This window comes from Mixia osmundae, assembly GCF_000708205.1.
Source record: "Mixia osmundae IAM 14324 unplaced genomic scaffold scaffold_12, whole genome shotgun sequence".
Taxonomy (NCBI): domain Eukaryota; kingdom Fungi; phylum Basidiomycota; class Mixiomycetes; order Mixiales; family Mixiaceae; genus Mixia; species Mixia osmundae.
Window position 1 is genome coordinate 337,154 of NW_014575552.1, and position 19,227 is coordinate 356,380.

A 19,227-nucleotide genomic window follows, 5' to 3' on the forward strand; every position below is an offset into this window, starting at 1 on the left:
CTCATTCGAGGATCTTCTTCTCGAGAACCTTGCCAGTCTTGTCGAGCTTGTAGACGATAGGCACGCCAGTCGCGAGCTCCATCTTGACGACTTCTTCGCCTGTCAGTCCTTCGAGCTCCATTGCAAGAGATCTGCGCAGCAACCAGTCAAAGTCAGCTTGAAGGTTGCAGAGGCTCGTACCTGAGTGAATTGCCGTGAGCAGCGATGAGGACACGTTCTCCTTTGAGGACGCGAGGCTTGATCTCCTTCTCCCAATAGGGCAGGACGCGCTTGGCGGTCAATTCGAGCGATTCGCCGTTGGGTGGAGGGACGTCGAAGGATCTCCGCCAGACGTGGACCTGCTCCTCGCCCCACTTCTTGCGAGCATCGTCCTTGTTGAGCTGCGGTATGGCTTATCAGCTCTGCTCGGCTTGCGCGCGATAGGGGAAAGGACGAACGCCTGTGAGGTCGCCATAATCCCGCTCGTTGAGCGCCTGGTCCTTGATGGTCTCGAGGGACTCTGCATCGATCTCCTTGAGGATGATCTTGAGGGTAGTCTGTGCTCGTTGTAGGGCAGACGTAAAGGCGATGTCGTAGTGGTCATAGCCATACTTCTTGAGCTCCTTTGCGCCCTTGAGCGCTTCCTCCTTGCCCTTGTCCGTCAGTGCAGGATCCTTCCAGCCCGTGAACAGGTTGAGCTTGTTCCATCTGACGGCAGCACAGGATGGCCGTGGTCAGGAATGACGTTGGGCCCCCAAGAAAGTGCCACTCACTCTGACTCGCCATGACGGACGACGACAAGCTGTGGCGCCGAGCAGTCAGTCAGATCTGCGTCCAGCGCTCTGTGTGAGGCTCTCATGCCCACCAGATTGCTCTCTGTGGCCATTGTATAGCTGTTGGGTCGAGTCAGGTCGAGCACTGCAAGTCCAGCAGAGCGCGCGCCTCGAAGCTCGAAGCTCGACGCTTGACGCTCGCCGGTCTCCAGCAAGGCACAGTCGCATCAGGCCGGACAGCATGCGGACCAGCTTTCCCGGGCCATCACAGGCACCAGCGCAGGCCGAATCGCCCAAAACTCGACTGGGCTTTGCAGTCAGCCGCTCCAACTCGCTGCAGACCGTACCTGCGCCTGTCGCCTCGACATCTGAACCTCGAGCGACAACACGATGGCAGCCTCACCTCGTATCAGCACTCGCGCACCATACGCCGGTCAAGAAGGACGTGGCTCCGTCTGCGCAACCTTCAGGATCGCAGATGGGCACGCTACCCAACTATAGCGCAGTCTCTCACTGGCCGAGTCGACCTGTCCAGACCCCTTCGCGGGCAGCCATGAGCGGTACGTCTGCACCAGCCGCCACACAAGGCCAGGGCACACGGGCCAAAGTCCAAGTCGCCCACAGTGTCCTGCTGTCGGCTCAGAGGACGCGCATGGCACAGAGATGTCGCGTCAACGTCATGATCGCCATTGGCCTGTACTGGCTTACTTCCACCATCTTCTACGAATCTGTGCGAGCCGATGTGATCTCACTGCTGCCTTCTGCCAAGCCCATCATCAATGCCACCAGCTGGCTTGTCACCCTGTTGCTGACTTGGAACATCCTCGAGGCAACCTGGCTCCTCGCCAGAGCCTCGCCCGGCTTCCTGCTAGCTGCGCCCCGAACTGGCTATGCGCTTATTGACGTTCCTCTGGCTCCGCAGCAGCGTGCCGTGCCTGGCAGTGCTGCACCGCGGCTCGAACGAGGCTCCATCGGCTTTCCGGTCGCCCGATCTTCGCCCCAGGTGCGTGCCAGGAACCGAGAGAAAATGTGAGACCATGCTGATGCGGCAGTGACAGACTCGGCCTTCTGCCCCTGAACCAGACTTCACCTGCTTCAAAAGGTTTCCCTCGAACAACTCGACGCCTAACCGTAACGGCGCGTCCGTGCAAACGCCCACCTCGGGCCGACCTTCGTCCGGTTCGCCAATGAGCGAATTCCGCCAAGTCCTTGCGACCGCCTCCTCGCCCGCCAGCAGGTCTGGCACGCCAAACTCGCTATCGAGATCAACCAGCACGAATGTCAACCCCAATGATCCGAGCGGGCGGATCAGCGCTTTCCTTAGCCGACATCCATCACCTCAGCAGTCACCGTACCGCGAGCCGAGACGGGCCGAGCCTGCGCTATGATTGCATGCATTGACGTGCTTTCATAGGAACCCGAATCCGTTCTCAACCTTGACCTGGTCTGACAGATCGGGTACTAAGCAGAAGACGTCGGCGCTGCAAATGGACAGGGCTCTGCTCTGTATCGTGTTTGCAGGGCGACCGGAAGGCCTGATACGACCGTAGATGAGAACGTCGCCCAGTGGCTGGCAGTGCGGGCTCTTGCCGACGCCATGCGTTTGCTGCTAGCACGTTCAGCAAAGGAGCCACAAGCTATCCCATGCTGCGGGCTTACGATGACAGACCGAGACTGCGATAGTAGCGACCCAGCGTGTGGATTGAACATGAACGAGTCCCGTGAGCCGTATGTGAAATGGGCCTCGATAGTAAAGTCTGGCCTAGTATCATCGAGCGTCTGCATGCGCGTTCAGCAGCGTTCAGAGACAGCTTTCATGTGGTCGCGCACGATGACGACCGTCTGCCTAGCGGCAAGATTTGTCTGGCGTCTCATAGCTTCGAAGATGTCTGCCGGATGAAATTGTCGGGAGGCAATACGATTGAGCGTGAGGCGATCCTTGCGATGCAAGATCATAAAGTGAACCATCGGCCCATCCACTGCGCCATCCTGCATAGACCGCAGCTGGCGCGCAAAGAAGGCGCGAGCAGGATCTCGTGGCGTTGCCAGGGCGAGATACTGTCGATACTGATGGCGGGTGAAGCGCCGTCGGACGATTTCGAGCCACTCACGCTCGCGCAATGGTGGCCAAGTGAACTGATCCAATAGAAAACATCTTGCTGCCTCACTGATGATGTCGATGAACACTTTGCGGGGGATGATGGCTGCCCACACAAAGAGACACGCCAGTCGTGCTTCATCTGATTTGTCCGCAAGAACTGTTTTGTTGGTCTCTAAAGACTCCTCGGGTTGGCTGTCTCCTTCGTGTTGACATAGCAAGGTACGATAGACTGGCCCTACCCAGGGTATGAGAGTATCGGAAGCGCACTATGACGAGTCAAAGGAGCTGTCACAAAGTGGGGAGATGCTCACGATTGACCGAAGCGCCGCGCAAGTTTGTGAGCATCTGACGAGACTGGAGAGGGTTGTACAGGACAGGATCTGGGCAAGAAGTTCATTGGGCAAATCTAGTAGTCGGCATACGCTGCCATATTGCATCTCTTGCCGACTGAGCGCTGGTCATCAGTCGCCCTGTCACGGTCACGACCGGTCACGCGGTCACGAGCGCTTCAACGCGCACGCGTGTTGTCTCGAAAAGACGAAGGGCCGGTGGGCTCGAGGACCTTGACAGGCCGTGTCAGGCCATGTCAGCGGTGACGCCCAGTAACAACCGGCTGTTGACCGGTCAGAAGACGCCCGGCACAGCTAATGGCAAGGCGAGGCTCATCAAGTCACGCTCCAATTCGCCTGCAGCTGGTCTGTTAGCGCACAGCTACAATAGTAACATCGCCGGCCTGAATGACCCGCTCTTCCTGCCAGTGGCTTCATCGTCTCGTGCGCATGCATTCAGCGGCACGACGAGCAGGAGTCGGAGTGGCTCGCCTGTCAAGACACCGCGCAACAATGATCGCATCTTATCCTCTGCCCACTCCGCATCTCGTCCGGCGAATGCAGGACAACGATCTGCCGCAAAGATCGGACGTACAGCGGCTACAGAGACAGTGACTAATGCGGGCTTGGGAAAGACCGACATCGCCAACCGTCACTGGGATCAGCCGGGCGCGGCGTCTTTGGTCAAGGACTCGCAGCATAGCGTCAAGAAGAAAAAGTCTCTGACGGGACAGGCGAGTCTGTCACTGCCGACTCATGATTTGCGCTGACGAGCTGTCTACCAGTACGATCGCTTTATCCCACAGCGCGAGAATAGCACAGGCGGATCCTCAAACGCATCAGGTAGTACGAGCGACTTGCTCAGCGACAGATTTGACCGCATGCAACTCAGCACGGCCGCTCAGGCTAGGCCAGATTCGTCTGGTCGCCACAGTACACCCGGTCAGCCTTCCAGAGATGAGCTATCGGCGTGTCTGGGCATAGAGCCCTCAAAACGCATGCTCTCTTTTGGCAGCAGGCCCGCGAGCCTTCACGGCGGCTCGTCATCAGAGTCCGACACGGGCGTCTTGCGTAATGACATGACAGACTTACTTGCCACAGCGTCTCGGCAGCAATCGTCCAGCGCCGTGCAAGGGCGAGAGAGCAGCGGCCGTGCTGCACTGCGACGCATCCCCGACAAAGCCTACAAAGTCCTTGATGCACCAGGGCTCGTAGATGATTACTACCTGAACCTGATGGACTGGTCGTCGACCCAGCTACTCGCCATCGGACTAGGTCAGACAGTCTATCTCTGGAGTGCTCGAGACGGCTCAGTGAGGGCACTCTGTTCGCTTGCTGATCAACCTTCGCCTCCTCTGCCCTCCGAATCTGACGAAGAGGCGGAAGAATACGTGAGCTCACTCAAGTTCTCAGAAGACGGAGCCTATCTTGGCGTGAGTTCGTCCAGAGGACCCATTGCTATCTACGACGTCGCTGCATCGAGACGAATACGCACCATGCAGGCTCACACTTCTCGCGTCAACTGTCTTTCGTGGTCGGGTGGTATACTCTCGAGTGGCGCAAAGGCCGGCAAGATCTACAATTCGGACGTGCGCATAGCACAACACAAGGTCGCAGAGTGGGGAACAGGCCATCGCTCAGAAGTATGCGGTCTGGCCTGGCGACCCGAATCTGCCGACTCGCTTTCGCAGGGGGCGCAGGGCTTATTGGCCTCTGGCGGCAACGACAACATCGTCCATGTTTGGGACGGTCGCAACACAAGCGCGCCGCGGATGACTAAGACCGATCACGTTGCTGCCGTCAAGGCAATCGCATGGTCACCCTGGCAGTCCAACCTCCTTGCGACGGGCGGAGGCACATCCGACAAGACCATCCACTTCTGGAATTGCACTACGAGCACTAGACTGAGTACGGTGCAAACGCATGCGCAAGTGACTTCCATTGTCTTCAATCCTCATGCCAGAGAATTGCTCTCATCACACGGTGCCGCACGAGGTTCACCCGAGAACAGTCTCACGATCTGGTCATATACTAGCTTGAGCAAGCTTGCGAGCATCGACGAGGCACACGATACACGTGTGCTACATACTGCGCTCAGTCCTGACGGCTGCTCACTAGCGACTGCGAGCGCTGACGAGAGCCTCAAGGTATATATTGGCATACATAGATTGGGCTTCTGCTGATGTTGCGTGAGCAGTTATGGCAAGTCTTTGACAGTCGAGTTGGCCAGAGTGGCAGACGCTCCGATAGCGTTGATGCGCGAGCTGCGACAGATCGCGCAATCAGTCGCGGCAATAAGACTGCCAGCATCTCGATCCGCTGAACGTCACTTTGTTGTGCTCTCTGCTCGATCGAGGTAGAGCCTAACGAGGCGGATTGCAGAACGCGCGTCCTCCAGAGAGTCGTGTCCGGCACCGGAGTCGTCCTGGATGAATTGCTGAAGGTTCTCCCTGACAAGATCGCGCAAACGCTTGCGAAGCGGCAGTCCTCGGGGATGGGGAAAGAGCTGAGCGGTATCGATGACCTTGTGATGGACTAGACGGAGCGCTCTGAGATCGTTCTCGAGACCGTGGCCGACGATGATCGTATTGACGTCAATCATGCCATCCAGCAAGCGATCTTGGAGTTGTTCGAGCGTCATGGTGGCAGCTTTGATCTGCGCGAGCGTCAAGCCTGAGAATTGAAAGTTGGTGTCGATGACATCGCCGGGAGGTTGGATGAATTCGTCGAGCAGCAGGCGGCCACTACCATCGGCGATCGACACGCGAGCGAGCGAGAAGCCGGCTGTGCTATGGACCATCTCGCAATCGATGGCGAGGATATGTAGTGGGGCTGGCTTTGTCGCGGCTTCGGTCGCGCGAAAGGCGACTATCTCGTGCAGATCATTGATGTCTCGCTCCGAAAAGACATGCGGGCCTTCTGTGCAGCCACTTGTGCCGTCAGACACGCTACAGCACGTATAGCTCCGCTGCTTCAATCCTGCCGACGCTGTGAGGGAGGACTGACCGGGACTAGAAGGGCAACGTACCATCGACGAGGCGCATCGGACCGAGCTTACCGGGATGGTAGCGGCAAGCGAGACGTTCTTCAGCTGATTGGTCTCCCAAATTGCGCACCTCGAACGCCGCCTTGCAGCGTGAGCAGTCCCGTAGGGCGCCCCGTCGGTTACGCTCCGTGTGATGCGGAGCATCCGGGACCTCTACCATGTAGCCGTACGACACAAGATCTTCAAATTTCATGACGAGCGGCAAAGCAGCTTCGTAGGGGACACTGACCGCGCTTGCTTTGCGCCGCGCGATGCGTCGTTGCTCGACTTCTTCATTTGTGCCGCACTCAAGTAAAGCGGCTGGATGAGTCCGCTTGACAACCTTGGAGACCGCCATGATGAGCATCGATTTGTAGACTGCCGGGGGCGAACGAGCCTGATAGAGCGTCAACTCCTGATCGATCGCGTCCTCGCATGCGTATAGCTGGCGGTGTTGCTGGTCGATTTGATCGTAGAGCTTGTGGTACTCTGTATGCAGGAGTCGCAGGAAATGCTGTCGTTGTGCTAGAGGTATCGTTGTTCCCTGGCGGCCGACTGAGATTAATCTGGGCGGCCCGTGAGACGGCAGGTCATAGTCATTGAACCTGATGCGTTTGCTCGGTCGCTCCTTCAAATCGCTCGAGCTACCTTGCGGTATTGCAGGAGGAGGCACAGCCGCTGCTACATTGACATCGACGGCCTGCGAGGCAGCCTTGCCCGGTTTCGCGGGCACTGTCTTGGATTCAAGTGAAGGTCGACTGGCCGCTGACTTTGGCTTGGGCTTGCTCGTCGCACCCAAGGCTATGTCGTGCGAATACAGACAGGGCTCTCGGCTGCAACTATCCCGTTGTGGACAGCGTATCCTGATGAGACCGAGCGTGGGGAGCATCCAGACAAACGGACGTGGTCGGAACTGTGATCGTGCTCGCCGGGAGCTGCGTGCTTTCTGCCGACCACGTCTGCCACGACTACCAGCTAAAGCATTGCTGTCGCCTGTCGCGTGAACGTAAATCAAGCAACGCGATTGACTGCTTGACGGCTTGGCAAGCTTGACTAGCAACCCCTTCTTACCCACCCTCTCCTAAGCAGGACAACGGAAACGCAGATGCATTCGTGTACACGATGCTACAGAGCTCGCATCCGACCTTCTCTTCGATTCGCAATGTCAGATATGAGCATTATTTTCCTAACATACATGACGGTGGGACTCGTGATGCGGGTCGCTCCGTACTTGCTCGATCTGTCAGGTTGCCCGGGAGACTCGGAATGCTTATCTGCGGACCATCTGCGTCGGATCGCTAGCCTCTGCGACATGCCAACGAAGTGCGTGACCCTTGTTACGGCAAATAGACGACCTCTCCTCCGACCACGAGCAGGCTGCAGCTATTCAAGATGCTGGTCGGGACGCTATACGCCCTTGCAGGCATAAGCTTCGCTGGGGCAACGACTTTTCACACGCTCAAATTGGGACGCAAGATTGCTCAGGCTCGATACGTCGAACAAGCAGTAGATACATCGGCTGTCGACCCTATATACTCCTTCTCCCAGCCCGTCAACCATTTTCCCGAGGATGTGAAGTATGCTTTCAACTCCAAGGCCACGTTTGAGCAGCGCTACACCTTCCGGGCCGATTATTACAAGCCCGGCGGGCCTGTCGTCCTAATCGATGGTGCGGAGGATTCTATCAGCGCTTATGACGAGAACGGTCATTACATCGCGCTTGATGTTACTTTCGGACGAGTACTAGCCGAACAGACCCATGGCCTGCTCGTCAATCTCGAGAATAGATGCTACGGCAGCTCGAATCCCATGCCAACCGTTTCTACGGACGACCTGCGATTCTGTACAACGGAGCAGATGATCGAGGACTCTGTGCGTTTTGCCCGCGACGTCACATTTCCCGGCATCGACGCGCACATCAATGCACCTCGAACACCCTGGATCTACCTCGGCGGCAGCTACGGAGGCGCGAAAGGCGCCTTCACGCTCACCAAGTACAAAGACGTGTTTTACGGTGCAGTGCTCAGTTCGGCTGTCGTACAAGCCGTGCCGTTCTATGCCGGATATGTAAGCCGGTGCACACCCCATGCTTCTCACTGCCTGTGATTGACGCCCTTTGCTAGTACGAGCAAATGCACAAGGTCGCCGACCGGACTTGCATGGACACTATCGCCACCCTGACCGAGCTCATCGATGAGGTGCATGCAAAGGCGCCCCATCACCTTCCCAAAGTCAAAGCGCTCTTCGGATTGGAGGATGTCGTCGATTACGGAGACTTTGCTGGAGCTGTCGGTATCTCAATCAGTACGTACCAAAATCAAAAGCTGATCTCGCCTGCGCCCTACATCTACGACACGACGTTTAACCATCTCTGCGGTAATACGACCGCCAAGCCCACGCCAGAACAGGAAGCGCTTGAGACGATGTTCTCTCCTTTGACGGGCGGCAAACGATGGACCGGCCTCGGCGGTTACTCGGCTTTCATCAAACGCGTCACTGAAGAATTGTGCCCTCCGCCGTACAGTACAAACGACGCCGACTGCTTCGGAACAAAGAATGCCACCTACAACAGCAATCCGGTCATCGATCCCGACACGCTCAGCGCGAGAGTGTATAGCTACTCCTCCTGCACAGAGCTCGGCATGTTCCAAGTAGCGGCCTCTCCCGGGACGCCCAGTCTTCTGTCTCGTGCGCTGAACGAGTCGTACTTTCAAGCAACCTGCTACAGCTACTTTCCGCCGGGCAAACATAACAGGATTCCCAGCAAGCCTGACGTGACTGCCTGGAACTCCTACGGGGGCAACAAAATTTCACAAGGTTCGCTGGTTCTGTCCGCAAAAGACCGCGGCTGAAGATAGACTCGTGCGCCCAGATCGCGTAGCTTTCATCGATGGAGCTCTCGACACCTGGCTGCTCAGAACCGTGCATAGCCCGGAGCTTCCGCCGCGCCGGAGCTCAACGCTTCGTCCCTCTATCGTCATCAAGAGTGCTCGACACTGCGACGACTATGTCTCGCTTGAGACAAGCAAGCCTTTTGCGGGCGAACCTGCAGAGCTTGCACATGCGCACGAAAAGGAGCTTGCAGCCGTGCGTGCCTGGCTTGCCGATTTCGGTAAATGGAAGCCTGCCTTTGCTACTGTATAGACCACAGTACGTGCAGAAGCCGTGCAACCATGAAACGTCACAGGACTGTTGCGCGTGGATTGCCTGGCTTAGACACTGTTGCACTGTGGCGCGCGTGCCGACGCTGCACTATCTGGCACTATCTGGCACGCGGGCGCGCGCGCGCATTTCTGGAATTTCTGTGTTTCTGCTGCGTCGATCTCGAGGAGCTTGCAAGCTTGAGCCTAAGCGATATAATACAAATGCTGGCTTCAGTGACCGACGCCTTGAACTTCATCAGCGATCAAAAAGCCCTCATAGAACTCGAACGAGACGTAGAAGTCAGGCAGACAAATTTGCTGTCGTCAAATTGCTCGATCAAGCAGCTCGAGCGCTCAGGACTTGCGTTTGGCTCTTTGGACGTGGTCAATCGCAGTATAGGCTTCGGCGACAAGACGATTATAGAGCTTCAGCGCTCGTTGGCTCATCATGCCGATCGCGTTCTGCCTTCGAGTGAGATCAGAGTCGGCGACCTGATCAAGCTCACAGAGTCGGCGACCAAGCCGAGCAAATACAAAGAAAGACATCAGAATGGCACAGAAGCTGTCGTCTACAAGCTTACAGAACACAAGCTTGTGCTTGCCGTCTCAGAATCCTCTCCTAAAGGCATCGACGGCGAACTTGAACTACCATCTCGGTGCAATGTCGTTAAACTAGCCAATCTGGGGACCTATGATCGCATTTTGAGAAACTATGATAGTCTGGCCAAATCTCTCTTGAAGCGTGAGGAGGTTCGCCGACACGCGTCGACAGCAGACGATGACGCGGCACGTCCAGTATATGATAGTGTCATTCCACTTCAGAGATCAGAAGCACAGATGGTAGACAATGGGGTCCAGCCTGCATGCTTAGAACCAGCCATAGGAGCAGACTCTGACCGCAAAGCCAGACTTGACGAGACCAGCGCCTCACTAAGCCTCTCACAAATACTACTCGGCATGCAAGAAATATCAGAGCCACAGCAAAAGTCGGATGTTACCATACTGGATGACGCGCTCAACCAATCACAACAAGACGCGGTCAAGTTCGCTCTACACGCACGAGAGGTCGCCTTGATCCATGGTCCGCCGGGCACGGGAAAGACTTCCACTCTGATTGAGATTATCCGACAGCTCGTGCGGCTAGGTCAGCGCGTGCTCGTCTGCGGCGCGTCAAATCTCGCCGTCGATAATATTGTGGAGCGTTTGCAAGTCCATTCGGTTCCTCTAACTCGCCTGGGCCACCCTGCTCGTATCCTGGAAGCGACACAAAGATCCACGCTCGACTATCAGACTGCACACTCGGCCAACGGTGCGCTGGCTCAAGACGTGCGCGATGACATCGCGAAAATTTTCGCCGATCTAGCAAAAGGCAAGCTGCAGGGCAAAGGCAGACGGGCGAAACTTGACGAAATCAAGCTCTTGCGCAAAGAGTGCGTCCACGCAAAACTCAATGGATGGCCGACTGATTGCCTGTGCAGACTACGCGTGCGTGAGGCCGGCGTGACGAGTAGCGTCATCGGTCAGGCTCGCGTCGTCTTGTGTACGTGTCATGGTGCAGGAAGTAAGCAGATCATGCGTGATACTTTTGATGTGGCAATCATTGACGAGGTCGCGCATGCCCATTTCTGCCTGCCCGGGATGTTGACACCGCGATACAGGCAGCGCAAGCCCTTGAAGGGTCGTGCTGGATCCCGATCCTCAAAGCCCAGAAGCTCGTACTCGCGGGCGATCCTTTGCAATTGCCTCCTACTATCAAGACGAGTGATAAGGATTTCAAGCAAGCAAAAGTCTCGTTGGCAAGCATATCAAAATCGTCGAAACTCTGTTCGGCACGCAATCTCGAGACGACATTGTTCGATCGCCTGCTGGCCATGTACGGCGCCAAGATCAAATGTCTGCTCAGTATTCAATACCGTATGAATGAACGCATCATGCGCTTTGCGTCTGATGCACTTTACGAAGGCAAGCTTGTGGCTGCATTACAGGTGAAGGACCGTCTGCTGTGCGATCTTGTCGAGACGAAAGGCGACGACGTGCTCGATCATCCTGTCATCTTCATTGATAGTACGCTTGATGTGCCAACACCTTCACATGCTGAATCTCTGAGCGCAGCCACAGGTAACGATATGTACGAGCGCGCAGACGAGGAGACAGGTGTACGCACGCTGAGCAAATACAACGAGAATGAGGCTGTACAAGTCGTCAAGCACATCTCAGAGATCGTTTCTGCAGGCTTGCCACCAAAGTGCATCGCGGTCATCTCTCCCTACAACGCGCAGGTCTCGCTCTTGCGTAGCCTGCTTGTCCATCTTCCGGATATCAGCGTCGGTAGCATCGACAGTTGGCAGGGCAGAGAAGCAGAGTGCATTATCATCAGTCTCGTTCGAAGCAACGACCAGCGAGAGGTCGGATTCCTCAAAGAATCGCGACGGCTCAATGTCGCGATGACGAGGGCAAAACGACAGCTCTGTGTGGTCGGCGATGCCGGCACGGTGCGGACCGGATCGTCCTATCTGGAACGCTGGATGACGTGGCTCGAAGATGAATCCGACTACCGTCTTGTCCTTTGAGCGGCGCACAGACCATCCTCGTTGTCGACGAGCCGCGATGTCGTCGCTGCTGCTCACTCTGATAAGTACGAGTGGATATGCCAAGACTGCAACTTGTCGTGCTTTGGTCTGTCCTGGGCGTGAGCTGTTTCGTCACGGTGCCTCCGATAGGACCGCAGCCATCACCTTTGGTCGTACAGGATACTGGCAGCCCACCGTATGAGCCAGGCCAGCCTCATCATGCGGACAAGGTCCGGCTCTTGCAGCTGACTTATACCTCCTTCAAGAACTCGGGCATATTCTCGGACGGTCTGATCGGGAGCTTTTTCCCCAAGGCATTACTGGACGTTCGGGACTCAAATGGCAACGGGCTGCCATGTGGATGGAACGCGACTCTCGACGCGGCAGCTCTGTTGACTGCGCCTGCGATACATCTGCAGCCTGCTACAGACGCAAGCACGATCTCCTCTGTCTTGCTTGCCATGATAGACTATCCGCAGCACGCGAATCTTTTGAACGAGACGATTTCCAGTGGGTCGCTTAGTAGCTTGCTCGAGCCTGTCGCCCAGAATGGCTATCTCTGCCTGCTAAGGGAGCATATCCAAGTCGGGTCGCATGCGGACGCTTACTCCTCATATGCTTTGCTCGAAGGATCAGACATCACGCCGTATTCATCGCCTGATCCTCCAGCGGGTGACGGCGCTCATCGCATCGTCCTTGCCGCTTTCGCAAGCAATGGCGACCTGAGCCAGTCCGCTACCAGTCTTGCTCAGCAGCGTGGCAACTTCAATCTCACTGCCTTTGCTGAAGCTGCGAATCTCGACACTCCGTACGCGCTAAGCTTTTTCATTATCGATGCGGGTGGCGACCGGGTTCTAGATACCTACAACAAGCTCAAGAGCTCGCCCGCACCTCGATCCGCGCTTCCCAAGTCGCTAGTATGGCTCACAGTCTTGGCTTTTTCATGTGCGAGCTTGTAAGGCGCCGAGATAACCGATGGGTGCCGAATGATTGATCGAGTGAACGTCAAATCATATCGAGCACGCCGGAGCCCGCTCCTGGGGATCCGGCTGCAAGCTGACGTCTGTTAAGACTCTTCCCGGAAACGGTGCAAAAGCGTCATTGAACCGTCTTGCCCCCTCGCCGGCGATGGGTTCTGTGAGGCCCAGCGCAAGGCTTTGCCAGCTCCTTTCAGCGGCTGCTCGCCAATAAAGTCATATCATCCTTCTTGCGCCGGACAATACGAAGTGCGAGCTCCCAAAAAGTCAATCGAGACATGAAGCGAATACTAGGATGCTGCTGTGATGAGCCATGTTGAGCAAATTTGAGGTCCCGAGACAGATCGATCAGAACTCCAGATGACGTTGGCCTTTTTGCGATTCCCGAAAGGCGGCTTCATCGCCGCGATTGAGTGCTAGCCAGCTCTGAAAGCAGATGAAGGGCTGATGTTCTGGTTTGACGACTGTCGAGTCGGATTGATTGCATGTGCATTGGTGCTCTTCGTATGCAGGCGAAGCAGGACAATGTAGTATTGGGCGGTGGTAATATCCAATGTCATCGAAATAGTGGACCTGGTCTCGGGGCAGAAAGAGGCCGAGAGCGAGTGAATGTACCGGTGCATCGCCTGTAGTAAAGATGAGAATGCGCGTGTGGACATGAAGAGAGTACTTAGCCCAACGTTCATAGAAGAAGCCTCCTGCTTTTTCTAAGTGATTGAAATATTTAGTGTAGGCTTCTGAGCGCCAGAAAGATATACGCCCAATCTCGAAATTGCTCCTGCTTGAAGTGTCAGCATGACTCGGGTGAGCGGTGACCCCATGCACCAAAAGTGACAAGTCTGCAAACGCAAGCGTATAAGCTCGCTCGAAACCCGTCAAGAGATCGCTCACACTGTAGCTTCCATTGGGATGCAGCCATGGCATCAAGTTGTTCTTGGCGAGATACTGCGGATTCCTCTTGACGAAGATCATGGTCTCGCGCCAGAGGGTAGGCAGCGAGACGGTGTAGTCTTTGGTGGTAATGACGAAGCCATAAGTCTTGTTGAGCCTCTCCAGGCGTAGGAACGGATCCTGCTTGACCTGACAGGAGTAGACGACGTCAGGCTCGAGGCGCCAGTACCATTCGAAGCGGTCCAGAAGGGGATGCCGGAAGATGTAGCCTGACATGTATCTGCACATTTTGCGATACGAGAGTCGACCGCCGTAGGGAATGCCGGTGGCCGCCATCTTGATCATGGCCAGTCTCTGCTTGAGCCTGTTGATGTGTTCGGGCATATCCCACTGCTCTGCAGGCACGAGTCCGTAGTGTGTCTTTGCACGGGTGGCAAGCGTCGTCTTTGCGCGCCAGTCGTAGCTGAAGTATTGCTCGTTCAGGAAGACCCAAGGGTACTGGTGCTTGTTGTTGAAGATCTCCTCGACATTGCGCATCATGCTCAGCACGCCCTCGAGATCTGTCTCGCGAGCAAGGACGAGCAGGCAGGCGCTCGCTCTTTCAGCTGGCGGCTCGATCACTTGCAATGCCGGCGGATCTTTGAGGGGCCACTGCCATAGAGCAAGCACTGTCCGAGCGATAGCCAGCCAGACGAAGACAGACCACATACTGACGGCCTGTGTGGGCGCCGACAGAGACCGCTGAGATGTGAGAAGGATGTACGTGTCAGTTCGGTAATTCGGTCGATCAAAGCCAATAAACGCGTCGACGGCGCGAACAGGCGCTCGAAAGGAGGCGAGGAGGTCTCCTGGCAGCTTGCAGGCTGGCCAGAGCTATGCGGTGACGGTTGTGCGCGATCGTAGGTCTAATGTGACATGCCTGACATGCATGGCTCGCTGACGCGTACTTCTCCTAAGGTGAGGCTGCAGAGCATCGAGCGCTTTCCTTCCTGGCCAAGATGGCAGGCCATGTGGATCCAGTCATTGCGCAAGCCTTGGCAAACCTCATCGCGGTCCTGCCTGCTTCGGTGCAGCAGCAGCAGCAGCAGCATATCCAGCTCAACCAGACCAGCATAGGCGCTAGCCCCTCCTCTCAGACCGCGACCGCGGCGAGCTTCTATGCGCTTGCTCAGCAACTCGTGCAGGAGCAGCAGTCTCAGCTGGCCATGACGGGTACGCATTCTCAAAGCAATTCGGGACCGCATCCCAGGCATGCTGCGTCCAACCTGCAGCAGCTCGAGGGGCAGCTCCAAAACAGGATCGGATCTCCCACCAATACGCCCAGCCTACTCGAAGCAGCTCGACGCTTGCAGCAGCAACAGCAGAGTCAGACCAGTGCACGCTATACTGCTTACCCTTCCCCGGATCCCCAGAGCCAGCTCGAATCCCTCGCTGCATTGTACACGGGCTCCCCAGGCATACTTCAGCCGGGCTATCCGGACGACCATCGCACAGCCCGATCCGACCCTTCTCTGAGACCAACGCATGCGCCGAGTCCGGCTCCGTCAGGCTCGACTACCATGTCAAGCTTCAACTCGCGTCATAACAACCTCATGGCAGATCATACGGGCTACAACCTGGCAAACGCGCAGGCGCTAGAGGTCCTTGCTCGCATGGCCTCTCCCGCTGCATCGCCAAATCGCCGCGGAGACTCAAATACGAACAAATCTTGCGGAGGGAGCGCTACCAGCTTAGCCCTCCCGAAGCAAGCTCCGAGCTTTCTGCGCACCGCGAGAGGCTCGTCCGCCCAAACGTCTCAAGTCATGAATTCGTCTGACTCGAGGGCGCAAAGTGAATCCTCAGAGCTTGCGACATCGCCTAGAGATACCGTCAGACCTTCGTCCAACCAATATAAGCCACTGCCGACTCGCTCCGGTCGAGTGCCCATCATGCCAGCCGACCCGAGCAATCCGACTTTCAATCTGAACTCGTTTTTCGAGTTTCCCTCTGACAGCGATTCAGACGATCCTGATTTCCAGCCTGGAGGGGCTGAATGGCTTGAGATGGGCTTGCCTACTGTTGCCACCGAGGGCGAAGAGTGGATTCCAGACGCAGATGATGCGCAAGGCCAGCATGATGATTGGATGGACGCTCTGGCCGGTCAGCAAACAAATGACGCCAGCCGTCGACCTAAGCGCACGCGTCAGAGCTCAGCATCGCCCAAGACACACGGCCGCGCCATACCCAAGGCATCGGGTGGAGCCACTGTTCAGCCGGTCGACAGTTCCCCGCCGGCCTTCATCCTGCCGCCCGCGCGCTCAAGAGACGCAGCTGGCCAGACGCCCGCCGTTTCGACGCCTGATGCCGACGAGGATAGAGCGACCCCTCAAGCAAAACGACGATCGCTCAAGAAGCTACCAGAACCAGAGCGCGAAGAGCTTCAACGAGAGGAGCGCCGCCAGAAAGCACAGCTCCAGCGCGACCGCAAGAAAACCGAGCTCGACAGCCTTCGCAAGCAAGTCGCCGAACTCACGCTGGACAAAGCCAAGCTCAGCAGGGAGCTCAAGCTTATGCGCCAGATCAGGCCAGATCACACTGTCTTGTGTGACTTACTGAAAGTCTATGGCCATACCGCAAGCCAGGAGACTCTCCTGAAGATCATCGATATCACGACCAGGATACACTCGAGGAAATGACAGACTATGCTATACGTTAAGCTGTTGACAATCTGTAAATGTTGTATGTCCGGCAAGCATCGTCAGATGGGATACAACAGAGATTGCCAACCTGACGGTGAGAGCCGATCCAGCATCGATTGAAGCTCCGAAGGTGCGGGCGCAGCGTGCGTATGCGACTGTGCTTCCAGTTCTAGGAGAATCTGTGAGATGTCTTTCGACAGCGTCGGCTGCATTGCAGCAGAGGAGGGTGTCTCGATGCTTGATGCCGGCGTGGCCGATTCTCGCGAAGAGGTATTGCTAGCTGCATATTTCGCTCTCCAATTTCGGGTGTTGACGTGCATGCCGATATCCGATGGACCAAGCGCTTTCGGCAAGCAAGAGTCAGAGTCCGCGAGCAGGCCACTCAGCGTGCCGGCGACGATGATACCGAGTTTGAAGCGTCGACCGACGATCCTGAGCGCTTCGATGATCTGCTGAATGTCACGAAATGCTTCTTCGGCGCGTGTCCGGTCGCCCATCTGGTTACGTATCGCATGTTCTCTAATGAAAGTCCGGCCGGCGACAGACCAGCAGTGTATTGCAAACGTCGCGAGCAGGCTGAGGTCATATGAGGACGATCTCAAGACATTGATGATGCTGAGTATGGACCGCGCAGAAGCTAGACAGCGCTCCCTAGGCAGATCGGTCGCGTTGAGACTGACGAAGGGCTCATGGAGCAAGATGGTGGAGCAATGCGGCACAGTGTGCGCGGTGATGAGCTCCACGTCAAAGAGTGCACGTGAGCGGTCGCCCAACGCTTGGCTGAAATTACGATAAGCAGGAGGAAAGCTCAGTCTGAACGCGACCAGCTCGGCGTCAAGACGTCTGAATTCTGGGGACTCTATGAGGCTTTCTCTTGTACAGCCTGGCAGAGCATCTCCGTCTCCGAAAGGAGGTGGCAAACGTTGGACATAGTACGTAGCTCGTCCCAGCAAGATGACGGCCTTGATGTCAAGCTGTCTCGGCCCGACAAGGCCGTTCGGATGGCATGTGAAGAATTGAGGCGAACGAATGAAAAGTGCAGCCACAGCCTCGTCCTCTGTCACTGTTTCTAGGACCTCTGGAATTTGACTGGGCAAGAGCGAAGTAATGTCCTTTTCGTCGATCGCTCCCGCCCAGCCTGTACTAACGCTGGCGAAGCGATCGCACATGAAATTTGTCCAAAAGGTCTCAGACCGTTCATGATAGATGTGACAGTCCTTGCTCGGCGGAAAGAAGAATCTACGAGGTCGATTGTCGACTGCCCCCGGGTCACTCCTGAATTCCAGTCGTGGGATCTTGTTGAGCTCGAGGGGCAGACATGTTCTTGTAGCGAGGCCGCAGAATGCCCACACTTCTGTGAACTTGGCAGTCGCGAGGGCGAAGAAGACAAGCAGGCTAGTAGCCTGAGCCATATCGAGAAGCTTATGACCATCTGACAATCCGGCGACCCATGCATAGCGCGCCTGATTTGCATGGTAAGCGGCAGGGCTGTGGATGGCGGATTAGCCGCGCGATCAATAATAGCACGAGACTGACCTAGGATCGCCTCCTATAGCCCAGTATTGCTCGAGGTGGATGCCGTAAGCTTCGGGCGCGAGCAGCGAGGAGCCGATGCAGCAGACGCTGTGGATCAGGCTGGTATGAGGGAAGTCGGGATGACGCGGAGGAAGGTCCAACGCAGCTGCACAAGTCAATTCAGAGTGGTTCGGCCAGACGACTGGTGTACAAACCCATGAAGCGGGCCTTGCTCACAGTATGCGAGCAGAGATGGGATTTCGAGAAAAAGGCGTTGCAGAGGGCTGAGACAAGAGCGGGCGAAGGCAACGTGATCGGCCATCCCGGATAGAGCATCTGCTGAAGAGACGCTTCGTCTGCCGGCATGAGCTGTGGATCTAGCTCGAAAGATGTCAGATCGGGCAATGGAGTGGCGGCTGCAGGCGCTGTGGCGAGATTGGAGCTGCCGCTGACGCCTAGGAAGACGTTGCCGTTGGCTTGCAGAGCGACTTCAGGCCAGATTGAAGCTAAATCGGTAGCGGTCGATGACATACCGGGCGATGCTGCCGTTGCCGTACGTGCGCTTATGACCGAACGTGCGTGAGAAGCGGATGCGAGATCAGCAAGCTGACGCTCAAGAATCTGATTGCGTTGTTCTAGCGCTCGGATCATCTCTTGCCAGTCTGGCTGCGCATCGTAGGCAGTCGCAGGCGCTTCCGCCTTGAAGACCGGCGCAGATGAGCCAGCGGATGATCGCAGGCGTGGTTGAGCCTCCTTGCGGGCATATTGACAAACGACATCGTCCGGCTCATTGCCCGACGCGATAGCTGATCGCCGGCATGGAGTACACGCGGGCCTGAGAACGTCACATTTGACTTTGCGGTCTCTGCAACGTTGGCAAGCTTCGAACCTGCTGAGCGCCGGTTGACGCCGCTTGCGAGGCTTGTCCTTGTCCGGCTCGGTCGTTTCAGACAGTCTGCGCGTATTCAGGGGAGGCAGTCTGTGATGCTGGCTTGACGATGGATGACTGCCTTGGTCATTGTACGGCTGACCGACACTGCTGTGGTAGGGACCCAGCCTGAGATCGCCTACATGAGACGCAGCTGGACTGGATGACTGAGTCTGCGCAGCAGGCAGCCCTGCCGAGCCGAAGAGCTGTGTCTTGAGGTCGATCGGGGCATTCCATGGCGAATCCATGGCGCACCGTCCGACGTCGAGCGATGGGCGAGCTTGTCCGATCGACTGCGGGGAAAGCGGAGCTGAGCGC

At 56.6% G+C, this 19,227-nt stretch overlaps 10 protein-coding genes across 10 annotated transcripts; 5 read left to right on the forward strand and 5 right to left on the reverse strand.

Moving 5' to 3' along the window:
* Position 1: 1 nt before the first annotated feature.
* On the reverse strand, positions 2-865 carry L969DRAFT_96956 (uncharacterized protein; the record flags this gene model as incomplete). Its single annotated transcript, XM_014710015.1, has 4 exons — positions 2-131; positions 181-380; positions 438-687; positions 753-865. 4 exons carry the CDS (start codon positions 863-865, stop codon positions 2-4), a joined length of 693 nt encoding a protein of 230 aa, XP_014565501.1.
* A 128-nt stretch (positions 866-993) lies between these two features.
* Positions 994-2,140, forward strand: L969DRAFT_19943 (uncharacterized protein; the record flags this gene model as incomplete). Its single annotated transcript, XM_014709854.1, has 2 exons — positions 994-1,755; positions 1,811-2,140. The coding sequence occupies 2 exons, from the start codon at positions 994-996 to the stop codon at positions 2,138-2,140; spliced, it is 1,092 nt and encodes a 363-aa protein (XP_014565340.1).
* A 20-nt stretch (positions 2,141-2,160) lies between these two features.
* Positions 2,161-3,198, reverse strand: L969DRAFT_54148 (uncharacterized protein; the record flags this gene model as incomplete). The annotated part of the gene is made up of 5 exons (XM_014710016.1): positions 2,161-2,358; positions 2,412-2,531; positions 2,583-3,052; positions 3,093-3,119; positions 3,165-3,198. 5 exons carry the CDS (start codon positions 3,196-3,198, stop codon positions 2,161-2,163), a joined length of 849 nt encoding a protein of 282 aa, XP_014565502.1.
* A 173-nt stretch (positions 3,199-3,371) lies between these two features.
* L969DRAFT_238954 (uncharacterized protein) lies at positions 3,372-5,622 on the forward strand. Its single transcript, XM_014710017.1, has 2 exons — positions 3,372-3,916; positions 3,968-5,622. The coding sequence occupies exons 1-2, from the start codon at positions 3,437-3,439 to the stop codon at positions 5,363-5,365; spliced, it is 1,878 nt and encodes a 625-aa protein (XP_014565503.1). The 5' UTR covers positions 3,372-3,436; the 3' UTR covers positions 5,366-5,622.
* Positions 5,509-7,096, reverse strand: L969DRAFT_19946 (uncharacterized protein; the record flags this gene model as incomplete). Its single annotated transcript, XM_014709855.1, has 2 exons — positions 5,509-6,161; positions 6,211-7,096. 2 exons carry the CDS (start codon positions 7,094-7,096, stop codon positions 5,509-5,511), a joined length of 1,539 nt encoding a protein of 512 aa, XP_014565341.1.
* Positions 7,097-7,238: 142 nt separating this feature from the next.
* L969DRAFT_79428 (uncharacterized protein) lies at positions 7,239-9,475 on the forward strand. The gene is made up of 3 exons (XM_014710018.1): positions 7,239-8,274; positions 8,331-9,024; positions 9,080-9,475. The coding sequence occupies exons 1-3, from the start codon at positions 7,600-7,602 to the stop codon at positions 9,349-9,351; spliced, it is 1,641 nt and encodes a 546-aa protein (XP_014565504.1). The 5' UTR covers positions 7,239-7,599; the 3' UTR covers positions 9,352-9,475.
* A 2,522-nt stretch (positions 9,476-11,997) lies between these two features.
* L969DRAFT_54289 (uncharacterized protein) lies at positions 11,998-12,879 on the forward strand (the record flags this gene model as incomplete). The annotated part of the gene is made up of 1 exon (XM_014710019.1): positions 11,998-12,879. The coding sequence occupies one exon, from the start codon at positions 11,998-12,000 to the stop codon at positions 12,877-12,879; it is 882 nt and encodes a 293-aa protein (XP_014565505.1).
* Positions 12,880-13,245: 366 nt separating this feature from the next.
* On the reverse strand, positions 13,246-14,328 carry L969DRAFT_54218 (glycosyltransferase family 15 protein; the record flags this gene model as incomplete). The annotated part of the gene is made up of 3 exons (XM_014710020.1): positions 13,246-13,675; positions 13,723-13,736; positions 13,789-14,328. 3 exons carry the CDS (start codon positions 14,326-14,328, stop codon positions 13,246-13,248), a joined length of 984 nt encoding a protein of 327 aa, XP_014565506.1.
* A 217-nt stretch (positions 14,329-14,545) lies between these two features.
* Positions 14,546-16,463, forward strand: L969DRAFT_105639 (uncharacterized protein; the record flags this gene model as incomplete). Its single annotated transcript, XM_014710021.1, has 3 exons — positions 14,546-14,553; positions 14,644-14,687; positions 14,746-16,463. 3 exons carry the CDS (start codon positions 14,546-14,548, stop codon positions 16,461-16,463), a joined length of 1,770 nt encoding a protein of 589 aa, XP_014565507.1.
* A 62-nt stretch (positions 16,464-16,525) lies between these two features.
* L969DRAFT_19952 (uncharacterized protein) lies at positions 16,526-19,157 on the reverse strand (the record flags this gene model as incomplete). Its single annotated transcript, XM_014709856.1, has 3 exons — positions 16,526-17,954; positions 18,003-18,147; positions 18,197-19,157. The coding sequence occupies 3 exons, from the start codon at positions 19,155-19,157 to the stop codon at positions 16,526-16,528; spliced, it is 2,535 nt and encodes an 844-aa protein (XP_014565342.1).
* Between the last annotated feature and the right edge of the window lie 70 nt (positions 19,158-19,227).

What these genes read in the sequence shown, in the direction of transcription:
- L969DRAFT_79428 (XM_014710018.1), top strand. Translation starts at nt 7,600, where the DNA reads ATGCTGGTCGGGACGCTATACGCCCTTGCAGGCATAAGCTTCGCTGGG. An exon ending in TGCCGTTCTATGCCGGATAT is followed by an intron (nt 8,275 to 8,330) that starts GTAAGCCGGTGC and finishes GCCCTTTGCTAG; the next exon opens with TACGAGCAAATGCACAAGGT. An exon ending in GGGCAACAAAATTTCACAAG is followed by an intron (nt 9,025 to 9,079) that starts GTTCGCTGGTTC and finishes TCGTGCGCCCAG; the next exon opens with ATCGCGTAGCTTTCATCGAT.
- L969DRAFT_238954 (XM_014710017.1), top strand. Translation starts at nt 3,437, where the DNA reads ATGTCAGCGGTGACGCCCAGTAACAACCGGCTGTTGACCGGTCAGAAG. An exon ending in AAAAGTCTCTGACGGGACAG is followed by an intron (nt 3,917 to 3,967) that starts GCGAGTCTGTCA and finishes GCTGTCTACCAG; the next exon opens with TACGATCGCTTTATCCCACA.